This window comes from Phyllopteryx taeniolatus, chromosome 9 (assembly GCF_024500385.1).
Source record: "Phyllopteryx taeniolatus isolate TA_2022b chromosome 9, UOR_Ptae_1.2, whole genome shotgun sequence".
Classification (NCBI taxonomy): Eukaryota; Metazoa; Chordata; class Actinopteri; order Syngnathiformes; family Syngnathidae; genus Phyllopteryx; species Phyllopteryx taeniolatus.
The window spans coordinates 17469825-17497673 of record NC_084510.1 but is presented as its reverse complement, the minus strand read 5'-3'; the positions used below and the strand labels follow the sequence as shown (position 1 = coordinate 17497673).

At 40.5% G+C, this 27849-nt stretch overlaps 2 protein-coding genes across 4 annotated transcripts; both read left to right on the top strand.

Moving 5' to 3' along the window:
• Window positions 1–937: 937 nt before the first annotated feature.
• espl1 (extra spindle pole bodies like 1, separase) lies at window positions 938–18544 on the top strand. Of its 2 annotated transcripts, none has more exons than XM_061785427.1 (32): window positions 938–1150; window positions 1287–1382; window positions 1656–1952; window positions 2039–2785; window positions 3919–4020; window positions 4128–4239; window positions 4369–4496; window positions 4602–4795; window positions 4864–5106; window positions 5256–5400; window positions 8349–8508; window positions 8628–8767; window positions 8962–9096; window positions 9189–9305; window positions 9400–9571; window positions 9681–9809; window positions 9893–10049; window positions 10265–10374; window positions 10500–11638; window positions 11715–12102; window positions 12303–12431; window positions 13002–13215; window positions 13336–13535; window positions 13633–13760; window positions 14048–14170; window positions 14556–14705; window positions 14795–14962; window positions 15058–15162; window positions 15228–15343; window positions 15423–15506; window positions 17621–17785; window positions 17984–18544. In XM_061785427.1, the coding sequence occupies exons 2-32, from the start codon at window positions 1302–1304 to the stop codon at window positions 18183–18185; spliced, it is 6480 nt and encodes a 2159-aa protein (XP_061641411.1). In that variant the 5' UTR covers window positions 938–1150; window positions 1287–1301; the 3' UTR covers window positions 18186–18544. The 2 variants fall into 2 exon arrangements, with proteins under 2 accessions (XP_061641411.1, XP_061641412.1); XM_061785428.1 differs by having other exon boundaries at window positions 1259–1382.
• A 2321-nt stretch (window positions 18545–20865) lies between these two features.
• pfdn5 (prefoldin 5) lies at window positions 20866–25719 on the top strand. 2 transcript variants are annotated; one of them, XM_061785429.1, is made up of 6 exons: window positions 20866–20995; window positions 21284–21386; window positions 22889–22920; window positions 24646–24720; window positions 25221–25326; window positions 25527–25719. In XM_061785429.1, the coding sequence occupies exons 1-6, from the start codon at window positions 20930–20932 to the stop codon at window positions 25598–25600; spliced, it is 456 nt and encodes a 151-aa protein (XP_061641413.1). In that variant the 5' UTR covers window positions 20866–20929; the 3' UTR covers window positions 25601–25719. The 2 variants fall into 2 exon arrangements, with proteins under 2 accessions (XP_061641413.1, XP_061641414.1); XM_061785430.1 differs by lacking the exons at window positions 20866–20995; window positions 21284–21386 and adding an exon at window positions 21429–22426.
• The last annotated feature ends 2130 nt before the right edge of the window (window positions 25720–27849 follow it).

The following is a 27849-nucleotide window of genomic DNA, read 5'->3' as shown; positions in this document are numbered from 1 at the left end:
AATGTGTCCTGCGACTGGCTGAGGACCTGTTGAGGTCAAAGTCGTATACCAAGAAAGACTTGCCAGCTATGTGCGGGGGCACCATGTTGTTACCTACCTTATATAGTACCACCATGCGCCTAATGATTCCATGAACTAACTGTCAGCTTACCACTACTGATATCCATAAACAAACACTTCAAGGAACAGTGTGTTTGATATTACATAATGTGAACCCAATATGCAATTCTATATTTTTTTTATACACCTTGTATACGGCTTCCGTGTGCTGTACTTGGTTTGAATAAACTTTATTGATGTGTCATGGCAGCCAACACGGAAGTACGTCCACTACAAGTTAATTAGCCTACTATCGTATACAAATCAGTGTTTCCCACAGGACCGGAATGTATTTGTGGTGGTGGGTATGCACCGGCTGGCCGGAGGTTTTTGGGGGTGGAGCGGGGGTTAAAGTTAAACACTTACCGAATAACTTATAATAAATTAAAATATTTTAATTTTAAAAAAATACATCGGTCGGTACGGTGAAAGACCGTTTAGCACGTCTGCCTCGCAGTTCTGAGGAGCCGGGTTCGAATCCGGCCTCGCCTGTGTGGAGTTTGCATGTTCTGCCCGTGCCTGCGTGGGTTTTCTTCGGGTACTCCGGTTTCCTCCCACATCCCAAAAAACCTGCGTGGTAGGTTGATTGAAGACTCTAAATTGCCCGTAGGTATGAGTGTGAATGGTTGTTTGTTTTATATACAATTGGCTGGCGACGAGTTCAGGCTGTACCCCGCCTCTCGCCCGAAGATAGCTGGGATAGGCCTCAGCACGCCCGCTACCCCAGTGAGGATATGCAGTACGGAAAATGGATGGATGTTTGTGTGTACTGTACTTTCCGGTTTCACGCGTGACAAGGAAAACTACGTTACCCATAATATATTGCGTTTCCGGAATAAGCGGATGCACGTTTTGATTGGTTAGCAAACGCTTTTAAAAATAGTGCGCGGTGGCTACGTTGTAACGTTTCAAACTGATCACTACCAAGAGTTTTCCCCTTTTTCGCCCACTCTTTTGAAGCCATCATTCCGCTAGTAGTTTTTGTGACAGTATACATCATCGTTTTAGCTCATGTAAATACTAGTGCTACTGCGAAGGACTTCGAGTCGAAGTAAGTCGCTGTTATCTCTCTTGACAACATTACGTGTCGGTTACGTAGCGTCATGTTACTGCGGTGTCTGGTCGTTAGCTGAAGTTGCTCATTTTACAAATTTGACAGGAGGAGACTAAAGTGTTTTTTCTCTCAGCTATCCACAGACGTCATGAAGTGCATGAAAGTCGATTATTACATCAAGCGGACAGCTTCAGCCAACGAAGCGCAGCTCTTCTATCAAGAGCTCGAGGTTTGCATTAGAACGTTTTAAACTTAAAAAATACATGAAAATTAGCATCAGTGTGACGAGTAACTCAAGCCTTTGGTCGTTACATAAATAAACGTAGACCTGTTTCCTTTGCTAATAGAAAGCAATTTTATCTTATCACAGTATTCAGTGTGAAATACATTTTGAGTACAGTATGTTGATGTACATTGTGTAATTTATAATATTAAAAGTTACTTTGAAAAAGTCTTTGGATTTAACTTGAAAAAACTAAACACTTTGTTTTACATTTTGTAGAGACTTGTCAAGAATGGACATTGGTTTCAGGGGCGCACACAGTGTGACAGGGTTGTCAGAGCCTGTAACGATCAACTTGGACTTGGATCGCTGGATTTTGATCACATAAGCCAGTTGATAAAACTTGTGGAACTTGCCATTCATGGCTATGACATTAATACTGTTCCCCAAAATAGTCCACTATACATGGAAAAGATCATTATCCATATAGTCAAGAAGCTAAGCTCTTTGCAGGTCCACAGTCTCTGCAGCCGTGTTGCTGCATTGCTTTATACCAGAATATCCTCAACACAACCGGTTTGTATTGTGATTTTTATTCTTCATTTTCTATTACATACATCTTCCATAAACTCTTAACAGTCATTATGCCGCCTTGTCTTTAGGGTGAGGCCTATTATGTTCTTGTGCGGAGCTGCTTTTCCATCTTGTGGAACGGAGTCTCTGCTACCACTGATAAGATCCTCAATCCCAAAGACAAACTCCATTGCCAGTTTCAAGCCCTCAGCTTCCTTCTGTTGTTGGACAAAATAACTGCTGTTCCTTCCATCTCCAAGGCTCCTATATACACAGAGGATTCAGTCAGTGAATTTGCAAAAAGTAGTGAAGTAGTGAGTGAAGAGGATGCGTCATTTGTTATCCATGAAATGCACACCCTTTTCTCCAGATGTTTGAGTGGTAGTCAAGACTGCAAGATCAATGGGTTTACACAGTCTATTGATACATCAAACATATACACGCTTCTTGAAATGGTCCTCGTTATAATCAAGATGCTGTGTAAAGCTGGGCATCATTGTCTGGCTTCCAGCTTTATGAATGAAATTGGGGTCAATGTGAGGAATAATGCTGACTGTCAAGCTGCAGCTCTGGAGCTCGGGAAATGGGCAATTGAAATCCACTCTATGGTGACACCTGATGAGCAGAGTGATAAGATTTTGAGAGAGTGTGCCAGGGCATTGAGATCTCTTCCCCCTGACTTGGGTGAATGTGAAGCTCACTCTGTCCTGGAAGGATGTGGACTGCTGGTCTGGGTTGTGGAGAATTGCCATAAGAAGGGATTTAGTGGTCCTGTGCTGCTAGCCTGGTTTTCTTTTCTTGAGGCGCACCAAGCCCAGATCAGAAGGATCCTAAAGGTTGGTGGTCTTTAAATATGTGCTTTGTTTACTGCCATTAACTCTGTTTAAGAGCATTTCAATCTAACACATTTATTAGATTTAAATAAGAGTATTGGAGAAAAAAAAAAAAGCCACATTCAACTATATTTCTTGGGGAGGTTGGTCCAGAAGAATTTAACAATCCAGACCTTTAACCCCATTTAACATGTTTGGGATTAACTACAACAAAGAAATATCAATATTACCCTTTAAGCAACAGATATCTGAGCACAAACAGTGCAGCAACACACATAGACAGATAAAAAATACTTTCAGCCACAAGCATATATTATCTGCTGTGAAGAATGACTTAATTACTGCTGTGATGAGAAACCGAGAGAGGAGCTGAACCTCCAATGTAGTATGTCTGTCTCATACTGTTCCCAGGTGGCCAAGGTGTGAACACCAGAATGAGCAGCACAATGTGCATTGAAAGAGAGAGTGGGACCAAAACGTTTTAATTCTATTTGTCATTTATAAAGTATAATATTATAGTGTCATTTTTCTCCTTAACACAACACAATGGTTTTTAAAAATTTGATTAAACCTTTATTTGGGTAAGGGCATTGAGAACAGATTCTATTTTGCAATGCTGACCTGGCGAGGCAAAATAAAAGCAATTACAAACAAAATCTCCAATCAAAACGCACCATAGTTATCTTCACCCAACCCTTAACTGTTAGTATGGATCATAGATGTTGCGGTCACAGCGTGCATGACATCACTCCCTAAAAGGTGATTTTGAAAGTAAACAATGAACAGCAGTCCTCCATCTGCCAATAATTCATCCTTTAGTGAGCAACACACATACAGAAAGATTGGTTAAAATTTTCTTGTCACAGCTAGTCATCTTTCTTCACTGTACTTTTTAGCAGCAACAGCGAAGCGCCCCAAAAATAATGGCCTGATTGCAAAAATGCTACCTGTTAAGGGGTGGGTGGGGGTGAATGGATTAATGGAGTTTACAGTCATTTCAGTGGACAGATAATTTGTGACTTTTTGCATTAAGAGCTTGGTCACAGAACAACTTAAACTCATATCTCAAGGCACTGCTGTATTCCACATTGATTTTGATATTTCTTTTTTATTTATTTATTTTTTTTCATTTTCAGAAGTTTGAATTGAAAAGCGAGTGCAGCAGACTGCAACAGGCTCTTTGTGTCAGTATTTACCAAGGCTTTGGGTTTGCCTATGAGAGCTTTCTTGAGTCACAGGTAAAAGAGCTTCTTTTCCCATGAATGATACTTAAATAAAAAGTGACATGTTACCAAAAGTTCTAACAGTGCAGTTGGATATTTTTCACTCTCACTGTCATTGTTAGCTGGAAGACGGTGATACCCTGGCCAGAGTGCTGCTCTACTGCCAAGCCACAATTGGACACATGATGACTGAAATGCGCAAACTGTTAAACGAAAACCTTCTCATCAAAGCAGGTGGTTAGAAGCTGTTTTTAAAAGATCAATTTAAAAAAAAAAAAAAAAAGGGTCAATGAATTTTGAAAGGTATGATTTACACATCTTACTTTTTTCCCCCCCTGCTGTTATTCATCCATGCCTGTGTAGTGACTGCAGTGAGCAACTTGACCTGTGGCTTGTACAATCTCCGTCTGTATGACCAGGCCTTCACACTTCTTGAGATCCTGTGTCATGATCTAAGAAAGAATTGTCCTGCTTCACTCTCTATTGATAGGGTAAGCTTTTTTTATAAAAACAATTTATATAAACTGTTCAGCCTCATTAATTAAATGCTGATGATAATATGCTGTCTGCTAATTATTTAATTTGACTTTCCCCAGTTGAACCGGCCCTTCATGCTGGCTGTGCAGACATCCCGGCGAACAGGACACCTGGAACGAGCACTAGACTGGGTCATCTTGTGGCTGAAGGCCCTAGGGGATAAAATGGCATTGCATAAAACTGAGCCAATCTCTTTGTGGGTGAAAACCAAGATCGATGCTGCACGTAACTCTGAAGCGGATATCCGACTCAGGTCAGCAGAAGTTCTAATACTTTTCAATCTATTTTCATAATTTGACTGTTTTGCTTTTACCCTCATAGGACTATACGTGATGCTTTTGGTTCTGACATTCTGGATGAAAGAACAATGCTTTGCCTTTTGGATGAGGAGCTGCGTCTCTATAAGGAGGAGGCAGGCGACACCTCCCATGAACGCTACAACACTCTTTGCGATCTGCTTGACATCTGTCATGAGGAGAGCTCCCACACCCATCTGCGTGCTGTCTACCTCTGCGAAATGGCCCAGGTTGTTTGTTTTCAGGACTTCAGTGAACAGACTGATTGGTAAGAAAGAACTTGTCTACTTTCTATGTAGTTAAAAAGCTGAGTCTGTTGTGATGACTAAAAGAAAAAAATGTCTTCTACGCAGGGTTATTCTAAAATATATTTTGATTTTATTTGACATGCTCGTTTGTTTCTCTGTAACCTTACAGTACGGCTGTTGATTTTACCCATGAAGCTTTACGGCTCCTTGAAGAGGAACCAGAGACTCCTGAAAACACAAACCAACTGAAGGATGACAAGGCCCATGCTTTGCTTTGGCTTTTTATTTGCACTCTTGAGAAGAATCTTCAAGAGGTGAGCTGTGGTAGATATGCATGGCCCGAATTGTTAAGTGTAAAATTTTGTATTTTGTCACATAAAGAACGTGGAAATTAAAGTTAACTGAGATAATCAATTTGAAGTAAATAACAGATATTCCCGTAGAAACTTTGCGCTGAGATGTGCAGTTGCCAAGAATAAAAAAATACCAAACCAAATTTGTATTAACTATAACTGCTTAATTAATCACAGCATATCGTAGCAATCCTTAGGTAATGAGAGCAGCTCTTGAGAATTAAGCGGTCCCGCATTATTTGTGAGTTCAAATTTGCATCATGAAACAAAAAAGCAAAACTGCAACTCAGATTATTCGCTGCTTGGTTGCTGGCGTGGGAAGGGCGAAGCTAAATTGATGAGAAACATGCAACAGCAAAAGATGGAAAATGGCGAAAGTTTGGTAGCATTTTAGAGTGAAATTTAAGGCGAGCAACTATGACGTGTAAGGTTGTAACATGGACCTCTCCAACGAAGACTGAGTAGGACGGCTGAATGCACTATATACAAGCCTTCATATGTCAGGATATCCCCAGACAGGCTCGTGTATATAGTGTGTTCAGCAGTCATACTCGGCGTCTTCGTTTATCATAAACACCGTATTTGGCAACTGATTCAGTGCGGCCATCGTCACCATGTTTACAAGCAGCTGGTGAGTGCGTTTAGTGACACTGCGTAAATGGGACTGAATGTTCTTTTGTAATACAGTACATGATTGTAAAAATGGATTACTAGGAAAACTACTTGTACCACAATGCTTTAGTTAAAACACTGCTATCACACTGTCATAAAATGTAATTTATTTTGTTTTGTAATATACGAATAAATCAGATCAAATATTTTGTTTATATAGTCACCCAGCGCTGCAAGGAATCTAGTTATCAATGACCAATAACCATCGTTCCTGTCATACTGTTGCTTGTTTTTGTTTGCACCTTAAGGACACCCCCCCCCCCCCCCCCCCCCAATTAAAAAAAAAAAAAAAAGACACCAGTCAAGCCGCTAGTTTTTCCTCACGTTTTTGAGATTGTAGGGTAAAAGCTGCAGCTGGCTACTAGTGTGGACTGAATGGGTGGCAACAATGGGGAAATTAATTAATTATGCCAGTATTTTGATGATGATAACCCGTCAGCAACATCCATTTCCATCCATTTTCTACAACGCTTATCCTCACTAGGGTCACGGGTATGCTGGAGCCTATCAAAGCGAACTGCCGGCGAGAGGCGCGGTACACCCTGAACTGGCTGCCAGCCAATCACAGGACACACATAAACAATCATTCACATTCACACCTACGGACAATTTAGAGTCTTCAATTAATCTACCATGCATGTTTTGGGGATGTGGGAGGAAACCGCAGTACCAGCAGCAACATATTGAGAGACAAAAAAGAACTGTGAGCTTGTTCATTTTTGGAACAGTGAACTTGGTTCAAAATTTTGAATTTGAAACTATGACCTAAACTAGTTAATTTTTGGAACAGTGAACTGAGATTTTTTTTTTTGACTAGTTCGCCTAGAAAAAGAACTTCCCAACACTGAAGTTACTTTCATAAAGGGTGCTTAAAAGTTTTGGTCAGTGTAGTCACTGATGTGTACAGTATACTACCATCTGATCAGTAAGTGGGTAGACTTTGAGTCATGTAGGTGCAAAACATGCCAAATGTGGTCACAGAGGAATAACTGGTAAATTGGGTTGTGTACCCTGGCAGAAGAGGGTATTGGAGGATACTCAAGTACTAAAATATTCAATAGCTGCAGCCTTACATTCAATTCCCCCATTATAGTGTCATATTTTTATTGTTTAATCAAACCCGTGCTTCGGAGACCTCTGCGATAAACCTACAAAAAAATTGCTCTTCAAAATTAGAAAGTTGCTCCTCAAATGACGAAATGATTAGCAAAACTGCTCCTCAAAGAAAATGTAAATTTTATTTAATTTTTTTTCTTCTTTCAACACTTGATCATTTAGAGCCAGTGTTTAACTTAAAATTGTCCAAATCCTGATTCCGGCCTCTCAACAGTAAATATTCTGATTTCTTAAGTTCTTCATGAAAGCAGACAAATTGTCCTTTGTGTTTAATCAAAATAAGACATTTGCAAGCATCTGCTTTTACTTTAGAAAACGATGATCAACATTTTTGCTTATCTTCTTATGTTACGGACCAAACCAGTAACTGAATCACTGTCAATTAATAGAACAAAATAATGGTCAGTTTAATTTGATACAGGGCCGATAAAAAGTTTATTCTATTACGAAAATAATCGCTATTTGCAGCCGTAGTAAGAATAACCTGTAATCCACTATGTAGAACGTCACTTGACCAAAACTGGATAGCTGACTACCTGTGTATGCTATGCAGTGCTACCGAGCATAATTAGGGTTGATGACATGATTGAAACGGTCCTCTTTGCCATTCACCTGAGCGAGGAAGAAGTACTTTTACCCATTTTGCTGAATGCGGAAGTAGGTTGCATATGTACTGAATTGTCATAATGGACCTGAAGCAGCCTCAGAAGTGTTTTTCAAACAAGTAGCCCTTCGCATTATTCAGTACCCAAGAAGTAGTTGTTTCAAAAGGGTTGGTGAGTTACTCCCTCTCTTCACGTGATATTGCTTATTTGGTTTTGTTTAATCATTGAACAATACCAAACAAGCAAAAATAATTGGTTAAGAAACAGTAATCGGAAACAAAATATTTTGCAATAATGAAAAATATGTATTTATCAATTCTAAAAATATTCAATAGTGACAGCCCTCGATCATGTCTAAAATTAACCCTTTTTTTCAATTGCAGACTAATGTTAATGTTTTACTCGTTTGGCATCACAAATGTATGAGAAAACTGGTAATTGGTTAGCTTGAAGAATTCATTTTTTTCTTGTATTGTGGTGTTTATTCTGTTTTGTTTTGTTTTTGTTTTTTGCTAGGCAATTGAAAGGGACATAAAGCTTCAAGAGATGCGCAAGCAGTCTCCGTGTGTTGAAAATCCTATAGGGACTAATGATCTTGATTATGAAGACAAGCAGAAGAATGAGGACAACATCTTGGTATACGATGGCCTGCAATTCAGCTTGGCTGCACAGAATAGTATGTACCTTCTTTTTAAATGTATTTTTAATAACAAATTCTAGCACATCTTTGCAATATGTTCTATTTGTGAGGCTTGATTCTTATTGTTGTGACAATTTTGTTTTTATTCCACAAAGAGTTGTGCCAACCTTTAGGAAGAGCACTGACTGAGTGGGCCACTCTTCTACGCACTCAAGTTTTGCCTTCTGTGAGGAATCCTAAACAGACGAGTAACTCTATTGTGATCACTGCATCTCTCTTCAAACTAATGGGAAAGGTAACAATAAAGTGCATTTCTCCTCCCATTCCAAAGAGACTTGACCCACTTGACCTGTGGTGCTTTATACAAGTTGACAAGTCAATCTGATAAAAGTTTAATCATTTAATGTAATCTACTCTGGTTGTTTTAATTTATTTTACTTGAGTTCAAACCATTGCATGTTTACATTATTTTGTATTTCTCCAATGTAGCCTCTTCAAGCTTTGGAGGCATATCAACTTGCTATTGAACTTTCCCACCAACTTGCTGACACCCAAGGATGTGCATATTCCCTCTGTCAGTCAGCCAGCCTCTTCTTGGAAGTGGGCTCCACTGAACTGGCCTTGGTAATGCAATTTTCTGATGATGAAACTAACCACACATTATACTGTATCGCAGGCTCATTTTAATTTGTGACATTCCTGAATTATGTTTTTAGGCTCAGATTGAACGTGCAGAAAAAATGGTGGCCACTGATAAAAGCATTGAAGAACTTTCTTCTCTCTCCCTGCTCATCATTTTGCTGAAATCTCAGTGCTGTTACAGTGCAGGACTGGTAGGTAACAGCATAGCTGTACTTCTCATATTCTGAAGTTAGACATATGAGATCTTTATTTTTTTTGGGTCGGGGGACATTTCCAATTCCACAGGTGGATCGTGGGGTTTCGTATCTATGTGATGTGCTTAAAGAGGCCAATGAGCAGAAACGTTCCAAGAGCTTGTATATGTTAAGAGCTCAAGCACTCCAGACTTGCAGCTCCTACCTTAGTTTGGACACAACTTCCCTACCACAAACCCAACGGAGTCGAATTATACAGCTTGGTAGGTGATTTCTAACATACTGTAACACTTTCTGCTTTCATCAACATGGCATCATGTAGCTAAAGACTTCAGCTTTAACAAGGTTGTGTTTTATCTTTTTCTATCTCAGGATATAAAAGCCCAGATACTGTCTTGTGTGAAAGCCTGAAGCTTTTCAGCAGCCTGCTTGTCACTTTTGTGGGGAGAGGCTTGTATGGGGATTATGGAAAGGGCTCAGATGTCCGCTTCTTTGACACAGGTCTGTTATATCACACTGATGATAATTGTAAACATTAGATTTTACCTTGGTCACTTTTTGACCCCTCTCTTGATCTATGACAGGAAATAATCTTGTGTTTAAATGGCGGCTGCTGTCTGAACTATTGAACTGCTCAATGAAAATGATTATGCTGAGAACCAGCTGTGGTGCCATCAATGATGCTAGACTGCAGTGTCGAGAAGCCCTGAGACTGGCCATCAAGTTGCAAGCATTGAGCCAGTAAGTGCATGCGCTTAAAACCAGTATTGTCTCAAAACCTGTCACACTTCTGGCACCTTGTTGGACATGTCTTCAATGGATTTTCAACCAAGAGCACTTGACCTCAATTCAGAATTTCCCTATTAACTCAGTCAAAGATTACAATGACAGTTCATGTTTATTAGGCACTTTTTAATCTTCCTTAACATTGATGCATTTTAATTTGTTTCTCTTAGATGTGCTGAGCTGTTGGTGGTGAAAGCTGAGTTGGAACTAATGCAAGGGGAGATAGCTGAAAGTAAATTTGATTTAGACAAAGTCAGGAACCTTCTGGAAATTTACACAGGTTTGGACAAATGGGCATTTACTACTAGTTACGAGAATTAATCTACATCTTAAATATTTCTCTGCCACGGCTTTTCTTTGCTTGTTTGATGTTTAATTTCTAATTATCTTTTTCTGTGTGTTCAGATGTTTCAGATCCAGAGTTTAAGTCTGAGGTTAAAATCAAACCAAGAAAAGGCCGTCCATTGCAGAAAGCTCGTTCTCCGTTGCCTGTAATGGAGGATGACCTGAAGGACATTCTGAGCACAAGGTGGACTGTCAAAGAACCAATTGTGAGAGATCAAGCTAGCTCTCCGCTACTCAAGGCCAAACCTCATCGTTGGCTTTCATGCCTCACACACAAACAAACATGCCAGTGCCCTTGCTGCTCAGAGCCCCTCCTGGGCCGTGTCACCGCCCGCTGGACAGCTGCACAGGCTCATATGGTTCTCCAGCTGGACCCTTCTGAAGCCAAAGTGGGCTTTAAACTTCACTGGGCAACATTAGCTCGTTGTAAGACGATCACTGCAAAACTTGAGGCTAAATTGGCTGAGTTCATCCCTCTTTGTGGCCCTGCAAAAGGGTCTCCTAAGGCCTCTCTTATGCATGATGTGGTGGGCCGTGTGTACCTTCACATGGCTGTTTCTGGCCTTGAACCCAGTCACAGTAAGATCTGCAGCATATGGAAAGTACTTGAAGCTGGTTTAGCCTTTGTTGATTCTGTGCCCTCGCCAGAACTCAAAACTGTGAAAGCAGGTCTAATGGCAACTAAAGCCATTGTGTCATTGGTTACCTTGTCTACCAAAAAGGACTGTAGGCTGGAGGAACTTTTCCCAAATGTGTGGACTTTGAAGGCACCAAAACAATTGAAAGTTCTGAAATCGCACCAATCCTCATGCAAGGAACATAAAAGTTTGTCTATGTCTGAAAAAAAGAAGCAGATGAAGGTAAAGGTATCCAAGCCAAAGCTCAAAGTCCCAACCTCCACAGCCAAAGGGAAGGGTCTGTCTCCCATGACTCCAGTTATGATTCCAATGACTCCGTTTTCCAAGACTCCAGTGCTTCAATCAAAGTCATCTGCAAGAGAGCTTAGTGCTTTTGACTTCAACACAGTGGTACCCACATTGGCATTTACTCCAGTTCAGAAAGCAAAAGCCACAGTGCAGAAATCACAGAAAACTGCCTCTAAGCTGCAGTTTCAGGTGTTTGATGAGTTCCTACCCACTCAAAATAAAGTTCAGCCTGTACCCGCTGCTCCAAAACGCACTAAGAAATCTCGTTTCAAGGTGGGCATCAAATCAGAGGGAAAGAAATGGTGTGCTTGTTTATGAACTAATAATAATTTGAATTGTGTTACTACAGATGGAGTTTAGTGATGAGAGTGATGCAGAGAATGCTCAGGAAGAGCCAATTGAAAAACTGTCCCTAAAGAAAACCATCACAAGACAAGGTACTCGCAGAGGTAACGCTGCCTCAGCTACCCTTGCTGAGAAGATCCAACCTACAAGGCAGGCTAGGAGTAAGAAGAGCTACGCACTACCTCGAGACACCTCATCAGAAGATGAAACTTTGGTGTGTCGAGGTTCCTCAAAAAGAGGTGGAAGAGCCAGAAAGGTGTCCGGCAAAGAGTTGGAGTTAGAGGAGCCAGACAAAATGAGGGCAATTGAAGAAGAAACTAATGACGTTCTGGACTTGAGCTTTGAGTGTTTAGGTACATCGGACACTGAGACAAAAGAAGATGCCGCTTCAGGTAAAGTCAGGGATGTGCAACTAACCTGCTGGATAATTGATTTAAATGAATACAGTAGTACCATTTATCAGTTAAACGCAGCTGATGACATGATGCTGGTGATACTGACAGTTTATCTGACAATTTATTTTGCCTCAACAACAGACTGTAACGTGTGCAATCGCGCCTTTTAACTTTTTTGTCTCTTTTCTTCTTTGAAGACATAGATTTTGAAGTGTTGCGAAGGGATTTGTGTTGCAATTTTGAGATGAGTGACTTATTTGACAAGAAGAGTGGACATAAAGCAAGAGGCCCTCAACCCCATAATCCTCATCCAGACCCCAGGACGGGTGAGGCTTTACATATATTGTCAATATCTGAAATGCAAATTCATTACAAAAGTAGTTGTATTACCCTGCAGTCAGTGGTTTAAAAGAGGGGGGGGGGAATGTTCAGCTACCATTGGACTTAATGTTGTGCTGTATTACAGCATAAAACTGTTTGCCTGCTACTAGTGACCCATAAGTCTTATTTTCCTAATTGTATTCAGCGTGCTGCAGGGCCAAAATGGAGTACTGTATACAGAGTGCTTTATTGCATTTCCTGTAACATCAATCACGATTTATTTCGAAATAACTACACCTACTAATTGCACCCTCTAAACCCCTTTATAGCTGTAACTGGTTCCACTCACCTGCGACATCTTACATGTTTGAAAAGAAAAGGGCCTGCCCCAAAATGTTCCAATATGAAGCATGCAATTGCCAAAATGTTAACAGTTTATATCAAGGTGTACTTCAACTCCTGATCTTCTTCTGTACATTCTTTGTGTTGCAATACCTTTAGGCATACATTCCATTCTTGTTTATGGTGTTGTATGCGTGAACTGATTTATTCATCAGTTTTCGTCTGTTTTGCAGACAATCTTTCATTTGACGATATTCAGGTGTTACTCCGCTCAGCCTGGCTGGCCTTTCAGCACTTCCCCCCTCTCACCATTTTTCCAACCCTCTGTGCCTTTCTGGCACTATCTATTGGACACCAGGATCCCATAGCAACTGCAATGCTCCATTCCCAGTCTTTGGGCATCACAAGCCGGCATCGCACAATCAGACACCTAGCAAGCTCTCGCAAGTAAGAGTATTCTTCATGCGCTATGACATAATACAGTACTGTGCTGTCAACATCTGATATGTTATCTGTATATGTTCTATGAATGTTTACCTTTTTCTTTTTTTTTTTTTTTAAATATAGAAAGCTGAAAAAAGCATCTAGTGAGGTAGCAGATCAAATGGACAACCTAACTCTAGATGAGTCTAGTCCCACGACTACTCTTACAGAACAGAGGTTGTCTCAGTTGGAGAACATCTTTTCCTTTCCAACAGCTGATTGTTCAGCCTTTCCTCAAAGCCACTGCCAAGAGTTTATTCAACAAATTCAGCACCTTCCTTCAGGTAACATATCAGTTTTTTTTAGTGTAAATTCTTTGACTGTGAGGTGGGGGGGGGGAGAAGCAAAATGTTTCCATGTGCTTCTATCTCTCTGCCACAGGTGTGACTGTGTGTGTGATGTCAGTGCTTGGAGTAAAAGCTGGGGAAATGGGTGAAAGCATACTACTGTCCCGTCTCGAAAAGGGATCAGCTCCTGTGACTGTACACATTCCTACCTCCACAGAGCCGGTAAGCATAAGATGGCCATCTGAGAAGGCAAAGCACTGGAACATCTGTAAGGGATTCTAAATTTGAAAAACTAAAGATTTGAAACCTATGGGAAACATTTTAGTTAGAATCATCATTTGCCTGTGGAAAACATCAGCCTGTACTGCTTGTTGACATACAGCAATTATTATTATTATTTTTTTTACCACTTAAAATCTTCTATTTCCCTCTAGCAATATACAGTTACTTTGCTAAAAGCATATTACTTTCATTGACACATTAGCCACCAACTGTCTTCTGTTCTCCAGCTTTCTATTAGACTACTGGTCCAGGAGATGGACAGTATTCTGGTGGATCAAAAGGCTCTGTGCACTGTGTCTGAGAAAGCTCAGTGGTGGGAGGGCCGCAGGGCACTTGACTATCGAGTCGAGGTAAGGAACAAGAGCACTGCAGGAGAGGCTATGATGTAATAGTCAATCAAATCAATTTGTCACAATGTTAAATGCTATAGTTGCCAGGGCTCTAAACTAACTGTTGCAATGGTAGCACTTTTTCAGTTGGTCGCACCAGCACATGATTTGGTCGCACCAGCACATGATTTGGTCACACCCTTTTTTTAGGGAGATACAGCATGTCTGTTGCTCTCAATTTTTTTATATATATATATATATATATGCAACATATGTGATCTTTTAGGTTGCAACAAGGTCCAAAAAAAATCCTTTTATTTATATATATACATGGAGGACAAAGGATGTTGTGCTGTGCCTAAGATTGGCCAAAGGTATCAATTTGATTCTGGTTATTTTGTTTTAGCAATTGTTGAGAGAGATGGAGCGATTGTTGGGATGTTGGAAGAGCCTTCTTCTGCCTCTTTCATTGGATACCAAGTTGTCAGCTCAGTCCCAGCACATTTCCAAGATTTTGAGTTCCAAGGGAGTCAAAAACAGTGAAGAAATATTAAAGGTGTGTGTTTTTCTTCTTCTGTCTCCTCCATCTGATAAACTTACTGTAGAAAAACACCAAGTTATACAGTATGTTTGCCTTTTATCTAGGTTCTCCTTTCTGCAAGCTCCCTGCTGACCCAAAAAGACTTGAAAAGCTTTGCTCTGGGAGTTTGTCCTGAGTGGTATGAGGATTGTGAGCAGATTCTCCGATCAGCTGTTTTGCAGTTTGCAGACAGTGAGAAGCCTTGTGGCCATGTGGTTCTCATTCTGGACAAGGTACTGAACTATTAATTTGTGATTCATCATGTGGGAAAGTATGTCCTGTCTTTGGTTGGATCATCATTGATCCCACACTGATGTTTCATACACAGTATCTTCAAAAGTTGCCCTGGGAGAGCATCTCCATTTTAAGGTCTCGCTCTGTGAGCCGCATGCCATCTCTGCAGTCTTTGATTGGACTGAGTATTCAGAAAGAGGTATGATTAGTTGTATCAATAGACTGAGAAATCTGTAATATGGACTATCACTTTCCTCCTTTTAGAATGACCCTCAGTCCATCTTGAAGCATGGTGTGGACACAAAGAATACATTTTATGTTTTGGACCCTGATGCCAATTTAGAAAACTCACAGCAACAATTCAAAGAGTGGTTCCGCAGGTGAGGCCAATACTCACAATTCATTTTCACAAAGGCAAACTTTTTTTCCCCCTCACTTCCTACATTTTTGTGTTTTAAGTCAACTGGATTGGGATGGTGTGTGTGGATGTGTTCCAAAATTGGGACAGCTGGAAGACGCCGTTGCAACTAAGGATCTATACATGTAAGTTTGTGAGCTAAAGCTTGATGGTGAAGGACAGCCTACAAGTCTCGTCTATACTATACAATTAAAGAGATAAACATAGTTGGAAAGGGATTTTTCACAATACAGTACTCCTGCTTTAGTGGTACATTTTTAATACAAATAACTAGGGATGTAACAATTTGTTTTAGCAATGATATGATTCATGGTTGCCGATTCAATTTAAGGATGATATTGGTTCATTTCGAACGACATAACCCGAAATTATTCAGTGGCTGAAAATGGATTTAGTAACCTTTTTAGCAAAAATTCATCCAGGGGGACTAAAATAAATACCTGCATACTGGACGCTGTAGGTGAAATTTCCTAGATTGCTCCTGTTTCTTGTAATGGAATCAGGTAAAATTTTATTATGGTTATTAAATATAAATAATTTCCTGATTGACTTGTACAGTTTGGTAATAAAACAAAGAGGAACAGCAACTTATTATTTCAGCTATGATTTTACTTGTTTGGACAGTTTTTTTTTTTCTCTCAAAAAGATATTTAATTGGTGTTGGAATTATGCCTCACAGTTCTGAGGACCAGGGTTCAAATCCTGGCCTCGCTTATGTGGAGTTTGCATGTTTTACCCATGCCTGCGTGGGTTTTCTCCAGGTACTCTGGTTTCCTCCCATATCCCCAAAACATGCGTGGTAGGTTGATTGAAGACTCTAAAATTGCCCGTTGGTGTGAATGGTTGTTTGTTTCTATGTGCCCTGCGATTGGCTGGCGACCAGTTCAGGGTTTACTCCGCCTCTCACCCGAAGATAGCTGGTATAGGCTCCAGCACGCCCGAGTGAGGATAAGTGATACAGAAAATGGATGGATGGACATTTTCACGATAATCATTCATAACACTCTTCACTCACACTTGATCTCTGCTGAACAATGTGTTGATCACAAACGCATCTTTTCTCTCTGTTAGCAGCTAGCGAGCTAAGCTAACGAGCTTTTAAAGGCTTAATGCATGGAGAGTGCCACGAGTCACACACACACACCATCTTGACTGATAATTTCTTGCTTTCCTCCTTCTCATCTAGTCATAATAATGATAATACATTATACTTATATAGTGCTTCACACTCAAAAAACTCTTTACAAATGCACGTTATTCATTCACTCCACAATCACACTTGGTTTTGGTAAGTTACTTGTGTAGCCACAGCTGCTTTGGAGCAATCTGCCATCCACCAGACAGATGGTCTTAAATGTCAAGTGCTTAAAAACCACCACACACACACACACACAGAGTGGTGTCTTGTCCAACCACTACGGGCAGTACAGAAAGGAGTGACTAGATGTGGGGGTGTGGAAAAGGAAATGGAGAAAAGAGACTAAGAAGAATTTAGTGTTGTAGAAGAAGTTAGAGTTTGGGGAAGCTAATAGATGTCTAACTGGAAAATAAAGCAAATTAATACATATACACCTCCATATAAAGTCTGCCTTGCGTAACTCCAATGTTATTTCCTAGTATTGATATATTTTTATAAAGATAAAATGCCTGAATATCAAAATAAATAAAGTAGGCTGTGTGAGCTCTAGACAGGTGTAGCCTGGGAAAAGGAACAGAAAACATTATGTATATTTGCAAGTGTAAGTCATTTTAGCTGGGCTTGTTTCTGAAGGTTGTAACATGTTTTCCTTATAAGGAGTGGAACTTCCTGGCACATTCCCCCCCACCTCCTACTCAGAGTATAAGATGGATAGCGCTTCTTTGTTTAGAGAGACACTGCACAGTTGTGCAACTTGTAAAAATTTCTCCAATGCATTGTTACTCCTTGCCATTAAATGACAGACAACTGTCCAATGGGTCTCCAGGATCTTCATTGGTCTTTCCTCATATAAAAGAACTCACAATTGGTTGGTATGAACACTTGGCTAATATTTTCCCCCAACTTTAACAGATGCAATCGATTACTTTTTAAAACGGTTTAAATAAATGTTTTCGTTCGAAAGGCTAACTTGTTGTGCACAGATCGATCCAGTTGGATTGCAAGAATATAAATTAATACAGCGATATAATTATGAATCATTACACCACTAACTGTAACCTTGTCTTGTGTGTTATGTACTCCACCCTTTCAACACTTCAGTTATTTGGGGCACGGTGCAGGTGCACGATTCCTTGACAGCCAGGTGGTCCTGATGCGACCGATGAGAGCCGCCTCTCTGCTGATCGGCTGCAGCAGTGCTGCTCTGGCTGTACGGGGGGATCAGGAGGGACAAGGCATCATCCTCAATTACCTCATAGCGGGCTGGTGAGATAATAGATTGCCTTTTTACAATTACAATTGATTGATTTACATACAATATGAAAAAGTGCAAAAGAAGGCTGGGACTGCACAGTTTTACTCTATTGTAGAACACGGGATTTACAATGCAAAATACCCTTTGTGTAAGATGTTAAGACACTAGGTTGCGAAATCTGTCATTTATTTATTTTTTTAATTCCTCAGTCCCTTTGTTTTGGGAAACCTGTGGGATGTAACTGATCGGGATATTGATCGCTTCACAAAAGCCTTGCTGGAATCCTGGTTATCATCAGAGTCTGGGAGTGCCCTGCTGGATTACATGGGCCCTTCACGTCAGGCCACACACCTGAAACACCTCATTGGAGCCGCACCTGTGGTCTATGGTTTACCAATCCAGCTGCGGTAGTGGAAGCAATTCAGCTACTATTTAGGATGACCTGCATCTCTTCTATGAAGCATATATATATTTTTGTGAGCTGGTCTTTTATTTCAAGGGTATTAAACTTGACACACACACATACTTTATTTTGAATTTTTTTGTAATTGTGAAGAACTGCAATTTTACTTAATTTATAACCACTGTTGTTAAGTAATGGTTACTGAAGCCTTTGTTATTGTTGTTTTTTTTTTACTTTTGTCTTTTTAATGCACTTTTAATTGGTGCCATCTGCCCCAGACAACAGTAATTATTATATTAATTGTGTATTTGCATAAATTTACTTTACAAATGCTTTAAATAAATTTAGACTGAGAGTGACTGCTAAATCCACTACATATAGTGCCAACATAGACATTTAATTTCATTTTAATTCATATAGTTTGAAAGTTACAGCAAGTTGATAATGAACCCCTAAATTGAATTTGTTTTGGTTTGTTTTCAGATGGGCTGAGTACATTTTTGAATCAGTTGTATATAGCCCTTAATCACAAGAGTCTTCAAAGGGCTTCACAGTCCCACAGTTGACAGATTGACGACATCTCCTATTCTAATTTGTCTCCAGTAGTTGGAGCCGCTCTACTACGACAGACAGCCATTTGGAAAATCACTGAGCAATGAACGGTTACCAGTATAATGCTGATACATTTTGTGCGAATGATGCAGAGTCCTCTAGCAATTTAGAGCAGTTTGAAATGACTAATTGAGTGATAATCTGGTACAGTGAGAATTGTGACAATGTTGCAGATGCTACTAAGGCACACGAGTGGCCAGTATTATTCAACAACAAATATGCAAATAGTGCCGAGAGTCACGAGACTACTACAGTGAGTGCATGAATGTATAGAAGTGGCTTCAAGACAAAATTGGCAGCATGTTACAATGGAGTTGTAAGTTTTCAAGAAGTTAATGGAAAGAGGGAAGAACCTGTTGGAATGTTTTAGTTTGCATTGTTCGATAGCGCCTACCTGAGGGAAGGAGCTAGAAGAGGTGGTGACTGGGATGTGGATGGTCAAAGGATTTTGCATGCTCTAGACCTAGAGCATTTAAATCAGTGAATCCCAACCAACGTGCTGCAGCAACTGTTCTGCGTGAGATCATCAGGTTTACCTCAGGAAACTTAATTGGTATAAAAATTATCTATTCCCTACTAATGTAGCTTTATATGCACCCGTTGCCATTTGGGGAAAGCCATTTGAGCATTTATTCAATATCCTTTATATTCAGTTTAATGTCCATGAACTAGTAAACATTTTGTCTTCACCATTAAAACAATTTAGCGCACCACTTCTGTGACATTTCTACACACTAGAAGGACATCATGTCACCAGTGATGCATCAGGTATATGTCCATGCTGCTGCTTACAGGACACTCGGACACACACTCACTAGCTTTTGTTTCCACACTTGTGTATGGAAAATGAATTGAGAAAGTTGACCCTAAACCGTGAGACTATGAACAGAATAGGTTTTATGTTTGATCTAAACATGCCAAGTAGGGAAAAGTTTAAGAATGGGAAGGTTCCATCCGTGTTTGTCACTTGACTAGGTTTATGGGATGTTGAAGGGCTTAGCGGTAGATGTTACAGATAAGGAGATGAGGCTTGATAGCACTAAATGGTTGGGAAGGCAAATGAAAAAGGGGGATTGATCAATCCTAAAGAGTTGTTGACAAGTGTAATATACCTCTGTCTGTCTGTCGCTGGCTCTCTTTTTCTCGTCTGTTTTTTTTTTCTTCGTCACAGCCTCACCTGTCTTGGTCTCCATGATTCCTGCTTGTCTGTATGAAGGGAGGGCAAAGGTGATAAGTGTATGTGCATGTGTGTTCACAACATAGTGTGGTCAGTTTTAACAAAAGCTAGTGTGTGTGCGTGTCCTAGCGTCCTGTAAGCAGCAACATGGACATATACCTTATAGAGGCAAAACAGCATTAGTTGACATCTGTGTGCTACTAGTACTACTAGCAAAGCAATAGATGTTAACTTGTGGAATTTTAGTAGTACTGGTAGCATGCACTTGTTAACTTAGTCCAGGTTGGCCTAACTTGTAGCTGTCTTACTAATATGCCAATGTTGTTGTGCCCTAATGCTGGATGTCAAGGGTACGTTTGGAAATTCACTCCAAGCGCGCTCTCTACACTCCGTAGTGTTTGGAAACTCAGAGGGTTGTTGGGATGTGCCGTTCCTTTGTTCAGAGCACCACACTCTGGGATTGCCGGAGCGCAGGACGAGACGTTTACAAGCAGAATTGACACATTCAATATGGCGGACGCGCTGACGTATCCCTGCCAATGGCCAACACGCTCGTTCGTAAATTCATTGAAAATGAAGCGCGCTCTGCCTCTCTGAACACTGCATTAGCAGAGCGCAGTGAGAGCGTCAGATTTAATTAACGAACGTACCCCGAATAAAAGATCAAACGGCTTTGCATAGCCATTCATGGTACAAAATAATACATAAGCTTTTTGCTCAAACAGGTACAGCGTTCACGTAAGTACATTTGAGACGAGAGTTGTTTCAGTTTGTATTTATGTTGCAACATATTTCTTTGGTGCTGTGGCTCAGACATGGTTGGGAAACACTGATTTAAATGAATACACCAACGTGTAAATACTTGAGCTGCATGCCCTCAAACCTCCTCTGGGGGCGTCGTTTTATACAAAAGAACACCCCTCTTCTTGAACCGGAAGCAATCACTAACTTTACACTCCCAACATGGCGATCAATCTTGCGGATCTGTCGCTTCCTCAGCTTGAGGGACTAAAAAGCCAGTTAGACCAGGCAAGAATACTTTCGTATATTATTGTTGCCTGTAAAGTCAAATATTGTTTTTATATTGCCGGTAATCGAAATGAATACACATTGTGAGAGGGTTGTTGTTTGACGTAGCATGCTCACGCTCTATCAGCATGAACCCCTCTCTTTTTACCGTTAACATCCACTATTTAAAGCTAAATAAGGCATGCCATCTGAGACATATGTACATGTAACAAATGAATTTCATTGTCTAAGTGTTGTTTCCTTGGGGACAGTATTGACACTCTTGTGCGACATTTTAATATTGTGCAGGAGATTGACTTCCTGACGTCCTCAATAAGCCAGCTCAAAGTTGTCCAGGCGAAATATGTTGAAGCAAAAGATAATTTGAATTCACTAAACAAAAACAATCAAGGTGGGTGGAATGTATTTTCCAAATCTGTACTTTAACACATCATAGTTGTTGTTAAAGTTTGGCCAACGTCAGCTTTTCAAAACAAAATTGATTAGAACTGGCAATGATGAAACCAGCTCTCCAATGAGCATGCACTAATCACAAAAAGTTAGGGATATTCAGCTTATCTGTAAAATTTCAGGATGAACCTAAATTGCGCTAAAACCTTAACAGGCAAACTTAATTTGTAGAACTTTTGAATGCACAAGTCCAGCTGTCCAGTGTTTCAATACTTTTTACACAACTTGCTGTTGTCTGTCCACCATCTCATGAACTATCTAACAAGGAGCTGTACGGCAACATTCACAACTGTTTGAAGGATCACCTGCAGAATGTCATCAGCAAGTTGCGACAGAGAGGCTAGAAGAGTGTACATCCTTTTTAAATGTTTTGATTTTTTTTTTTTTAAATCAAACACCTGTTGTGAATTTTGCCATTCAGCTACTTGTTAGAGAGTTCATGAGTTGCTGGACAATCAAATTGACATTCAAGTCCAACCAAAAAAACAAACCTTAACCCTAATTTCAGATTTGAATCACAACAAATAACTTACTACTTACTTTTTTTCTGACGAGCTGCAACTGCTGCCACGCCGCATTTCCTTTAAAAAAACAACAAAATATTTCTTAACTATTAGCCTTTAAGGCCGACATCATTTGGACTTACTATGCCAAGTTTCTGCGCATGTACCCAGCTGTAGCTAATAGCCTACCACTGAGATGCCCGCGGAAGGAGGCATCCAATAGACTAGCACAAGGAGCTGCACAGATGTTCACAACAACTGAAGCCGAAAAGGAGCCGTTGCTGAGGTGGTCGGCGACCGCGGCAGAATCAATGGGAGAAAGTTGATCCAACACAGCGTTGCCAGATGACGAGAGCCAGCCGGCTAGATAGAAAGGAGGCAGCTGTTTTAAGGCAGCAAGGATTTATGGCACCGACAGGGGCAAAACCAACCAGGGGTTCTACCTTTTGCCACAGTATGGCGAATGATCCTAGTTCAGGTAAGCTGTTTTAAACTAAAAAGAAAAACTTTAAACGGATGGAGAAGCTGCTGCCAAAACTTGCCAGTGTAATCGCTTTCCGGTTCAACAGATAGTGTTCAACTAGTTAAATCAGATTTTTCATTTGTTGGACTAATATTTCAAAATGGTACAAGGAATAACGATTAGATTCTGATTTGGAAGCCATTCGTTACTGTCAAAATGAATAGCGAATCGGGATTTAGAGAGTGAGCCAGAGCCCTAGAGAACCAACAAGCTGTGCAAGAGTACTGAAAAATTAAACGTGCATTCAAAAGTCAAATTAGGTGTATTGTGCATTTTTGGTTCATCTTGACGTTTCACCCAAAAGCTGAATATCCCAAACTTTGAGTACAGCAGTGTAATTATGTAATTGCATCTCAAATTGGGTGACTATTGCATGAGTTTTGGTGTTTACAGACTCTCTTTTCTCTCGTCATGCAGGAAAAGAATTACTCGTCCCTCTTACAAGTTCTGTATCCTTGAGTTGTATTCAGCACCAGAGGTGGGTAGTAATGTGCTACATTTACTCGTTACATTTACTTAAGTAACATTTTCCATAAACTGTACTTGTCAGAGTACTTTAAATGCACCATACTTTTTACGTGAGTATTTGTGACAAAGGATTGATACTTTTACTCCGTTACAATGATCGACATGCCGTTCGCTACTTTATCCATTCCTCCGTGTGCGCGTCTATTTTTTGACTCCATCTTCGACTTCCGCGTAGGGTGCCCGTTGCACCAATCAGACGACACAAGGCAATCACATGACTGCGCACGTTGCCTTTGCGAACCAATCAAAATTAGTCATTTTTGGGGGACCCGCGTGAGTGTTTACTTTCCAGACCCTGAAAAACAACAGCTTTGTCATGCAGCTCTTAAATTGTGACTTCCCAAACTATTTCAGCTGACTTCTAACTTGAGGATTCCTTGTGTGTTTTTTGGACATACTTGGCAAATAAAGATGATTCTGAGAAAACACCTTGCGGTAAGTTGCAGAAGTTTGAACTTTGAACGCCCTGTTTACACCGATGTCCAGTGGTTGGAGTTCCTTTGTCTAGCCTCCCGGAATGATGGCATGCTCAGAGTCATTGCACTCAGTCGAATGGTGACTGTAGAGACGCTTCTTTGCTCATTAATCCATTGCTCGAGTTGGTCTTCCAACTCGGGCCACCTCGCCTTGTTTCCGCGGAAACTCAGCTTTGTCTTCTTGACTTGGCAAAGCTCGTTTTCCTGCTTCCTCCACTTGCGAACCATGGATTCGTTGATCTTGAATTCTCTCGCGGCTGCTCGATTCCCATGTTCCTCCGCAAAACTGATAGCTTGCAGTTTAAACTGTGCTTCGTAAGCGTGTCTCTTCGTAGGTGCCATTTTCGGGGGTCCTTAACCAAACCGATGTTGTTTTGCACAGTGCACATACCGGCGCTATATACCTACTGGGGTGTGCCTTTAGCGTCCTCTTTCATGCGCACCCTTCCCCATTTAACGTCTGCATGCTGTCCTCAGTCACGTCCGCCTTTCCTCTATATAAGCAGACTGTCGGCAGGAAATGCTCCCAGTCAGGCAAGCGGAGCTCTCATCAAAGTCACACAACATCGTTTACAGATTTTGGAACTTTGTGCACACACAAGGCGCGCCACATTATAAGGCGCTCTGTCCATTTTGGAGAACATTTAAGACTTTTAAGTGCGCCTTACGGTCGTGAAAATACGGTACTCAAGTTACTTGAGTAGTTTTTCATTAAGTACTTTCCTACCCTTACTCAAGTAAATTTTTGGGTGACTACTTTGTACTTTTACTTGAGTCCTATTATTCTAAAGTAACAGTACTCCTCCTTGAGTACAATATTTGGCTACTCTACCCTCATCTGTTCAGCACCAGCACTTTTGTTATTTTATGCTACTTGTATAATAAGTATTTATAGTCTGCTGCAGCCAAGATCTTTTTTTGTGCCAAAAACAGATGTTTCATTTGGACCATGTTTCCATTTTCAACATGGATCAATCTGCCGTTTTGGTTGTTATCGATGGGTTGTTTTAACTTTTTAATTAGGGCTATTTTAATGTACTTTCATCTACCTATGAATTTGAAGGAATTAATTATAAAATTTCAGAAGATGCTCAGTGGATTACATTTGTTTTAGAATGTGTTTCATATTTTGTCTCTGAGGGGCATTATCCTTGACAAGACTTGTTCTAGATGTATGTGCCTGGAACATTAAATGATGTGGAGCATGTTTTAGTGGATGTCGGGACAGGATATTATGTTGAAAAGGTAAGTAGGTGCTTTTAATATATTTCTGTGCGTTATGTTCAGTCCAGAGCAGGGGTGTCAAACTCATTTTTGTCACGGGCCACATCGCAGTTATGGTTCCACTCGAAGGGCCGTTGTGGCTGCCAACCCATATGAATACGTGATTGCCTCATATTATTACATATACACAAATTAATGGATAATTGCTTTTCAAATCAAAAGCCAGTAAAAACTGCTTGTTCAACTACAGTATGAATCAGTTTTATTTTAAAAGTGGGGTTGGAAACAAAAAAATACCTGTGATATCTTAATATTTTTAAAAGTGAAGCCAATTTGGAATTTTGGTATTTTAGCAAGAAACACAAAGTCGATGCACACTGTTGCAGGCCACATAAAAGGACGTGGTGGGCCAGATCTGGCCCCCGGGCCACCAGTTTGACACCTGTGGTCCAGAGCATCCATTATGAGCCTAATTTAAAACTGCAAACTTAAGGTGTAACTTGTATTTGCCTTTCCTATAGAATGTAGCGGATTCAAAGGCCTTCTTCAAACGTAAACTAGATTTCCTGACAAAGCAGATAGAGAAAATTCAGCCTGCGCTTCAGGAAAAACATGCCATGAAACAAGGTGAGTCCACCAACACTCTTCACAAATGTAAGAGTAAACGCCAACTGTGAACCTTTAAAAACACTGTTTGATTTACACTACTTTCTTGACTTGGTCGTGTGTGGCCTGGGTCCCATTCTGTAATGAATTCATTGTGACAGAGTAATAGCCTAATTTGAACCCATACTTGCTGAAGAGTTTGTGTCTTTGGTGTCTTGCAGCTGTGATTGAAGTCATGAACGTGAAGATCCAGCAGCTACAACAGAGTAAACAGGCTTCCAGCACCAAGGCATAATCATGACAACACTTAAATTAGTGCTTTACTATGTGTGTGAAAGAACTGTTAAAATGTCCTGCACTAACATAAATGAAATCTTGTTGCACAATTTGGGAATAAAGAAGCAGTGAACCTAACTTGGTATTTTTTACCCATTTGTAAGTTGTCCAGCACACTGGTTTGGTATTTTAACGTCAAAGTCAACGTTTCCTTTCAGCAAGATTGCTCTGCAGCGTACAGTATATCCTCTGAAGAACTGTAAATTGAATGTAATGTTCTACACCACGGGTAGGCTTAAAAATCAAAAGCAGAAAAGCTTGTCCACCCTGGGTTCTACATGGTTTTGTGGTGTCTGTGTATTTTCCTCTCTCTCAGCAGCATGATTGTGTGTTCTACTAGAATAACACTCAGTAGAGCAACACAACCTGATAGATCTGCACCGAAGGGTACACCTTCATTGACCATTTGTACATTCTACTGTAAGTCAACTGAGGTTGCGATCTTGATTGATTGGTAATTTACACCAGCCATAAAGATTTTTTTCAAATCAAGTTTAGCTTCAAATCATGTCATCAACCCTTAGCTATGCTCGTTAGCACAGCATACACAGGAAGTCCACTACCCAGGTTTTCCGTTCACGTGACATTCCGCATATAGCGAGCGGGTTTAGTTCTGATTATCTGTAAGAATGTAGGCCTGATACACACACAGATTTTTCCACTCTTAAAATATATTTTTATATGCTTTAAAAAAAAATCGGGCGTTCAACAGTTTTGTCGTAATGTGTGTGGTGTGTTCCGAGAATCTCAAGTTTCAACACAGCAGACCAAACACACATTGCACTGCCGATCTCAAAGTCTCGCGTGATCACAAAACCAAAGAAGAAAAAACAATTCCGGTTACGCGTCGATGTTTCCCGAGTGTTTCCGAAGGTTGCCGGAGCCTTGTAAAATGGCAACGTTCTCAAAAAGCGATTTGCTTTGGAAAATACTTCTTGCTCTCTGAGAAACCCCCTTTTATACATAAAACGACATCAGATAAGACAAATGTGTTTTCATTTACGATCGCTTCCGTATTCGTCAGTCTTGGGTGCTTCTTTGATTGGCTCCATTCTGGCTACGTCACCATTCTTGGCGTCATGACTCGGAAGAAGTCGGCGTCCCGCACACGCATGAAGAGTCCTTCATTCATTCATTTTTCGTACTCACTAGGGTCGCGGTCATGGTGAAGCTGGAGGTTAAGGGTCCAGTAATCATTCAACGTGACAGTTGTGGTAATTGTGACTTCATCGGAGTTATTTTGACAATACAAGGCGTTCTCAGTTTACAACGGAATTCCATTCCAAGCGTGGCGACGTAACTTGAATTGGTACGTAAATCAGAATATGTTGTATCTATCAATCTATCGAGTCATAATTACAGTAAATATAGTTGCAAGTATGTGAACCCTTTAGATTTCAGTAATCTGCTCATTGAATGTTATATGATCTTCACCAGAGTCACAACAATAGACAGTTTTCTTAAACTAGTACCACACAAACAAACAAAATTCTCATCAAACTGGAAAAAAAATTCCTAACATTTGCCAATTATAACAACAACAACACATTTTCAAATGGGAGACACATCTGGACTGCAAGCAGGCCAGTCTAGTACCCGCACTCTCTTACTACGAAGCCACTCTGTTGTAACGTGCAGAATGTGGTTTGGCATTGTCTTGCTGAAATAAGCAGGGGCGTCCATGAAAAAGACGTTGCTTGGATGGCAGCATATGTTTCTCCAAAACCTGTATGTACCTTTCAGCATTAATGGTGCCTTCACAGATGTGTAAGTTACCCATGCCATTGGCACTAACACAGCCCCATACCATCACAGATGCTGGCTTTTGAACTTTGCGGCAATAACAGCTCGGACGGTTCTTTTCCTCTTTGGCCCAGAGAACACGACGTCCACAATTTCCAAAAACAATTTGACCACAGAACACTTTTCCACTTTGCATCAGTCCATCTTAGATGAGCGCGGGCCCAGAGAAGCCGGCGGCATTTCTGGGTGTTGTTGATAAATGGCTTTTGCTGTGCATAGTTTTAAGTTGCACTTACGGATGTAGCGCCGAACTGTATTTACTGACATTGGTTTTCTGAAGTGTTCCTGAGCCCATGTGTTCATATCCATTACACATTGGATGTCAGTTTTTGATGCAGTGCCGCCAAAGGGCTCGAAGGTCCCGATCATTCAATGTTGGTTTTCGGCCTTGCCGCTTACATGCAG

Bases quoted from the DNA above. Each gene is read 5' to 3' on its own strand.
- espl1 (XM_061785427.1), top strand. From the start codon at position 1,302: ATGAAGTGCATGAAAGTCGATTATTACATCAAGCGGACAGCTTCAGCC. The intron at 4,240-4,368 runs GTGGTTAGAAGC...ATGCCTGTGTAG, and splicing joins AAACCTTCTCATCAAAGCAG to TGACTGCAGTGAGCAACTTG. The intron at 15,344-15,422 runs GTGAGGCCAATA...TTGTGTTTTAAG, and splicing joins TTCAAAGAGTGGTTCCGCAG to TCAACTGGATTGGGATGGTG.
- pfdn5 (XM_061785429.1), top strand. From the start codon at position 20,930: ATGGCGATCAATCTTGCGGATCTGTCGCTTCCTCAGCTTGAGGGACTA. The intron at 20,996-21,283 runs GCAAGAATACTT...AATATTGTGCAG, and splicing joins TAAAAAGCCAGTTAGACCAG to GAGATTGACTTCCTGACGTC. The intron at 22,921-24,645 runs GTATCCTTGAGT...GACTTGTTCTAG, and splicing joins TCGTCCCTCTTACAAGTTCT to ATGTATGTGCCTGGAACATT.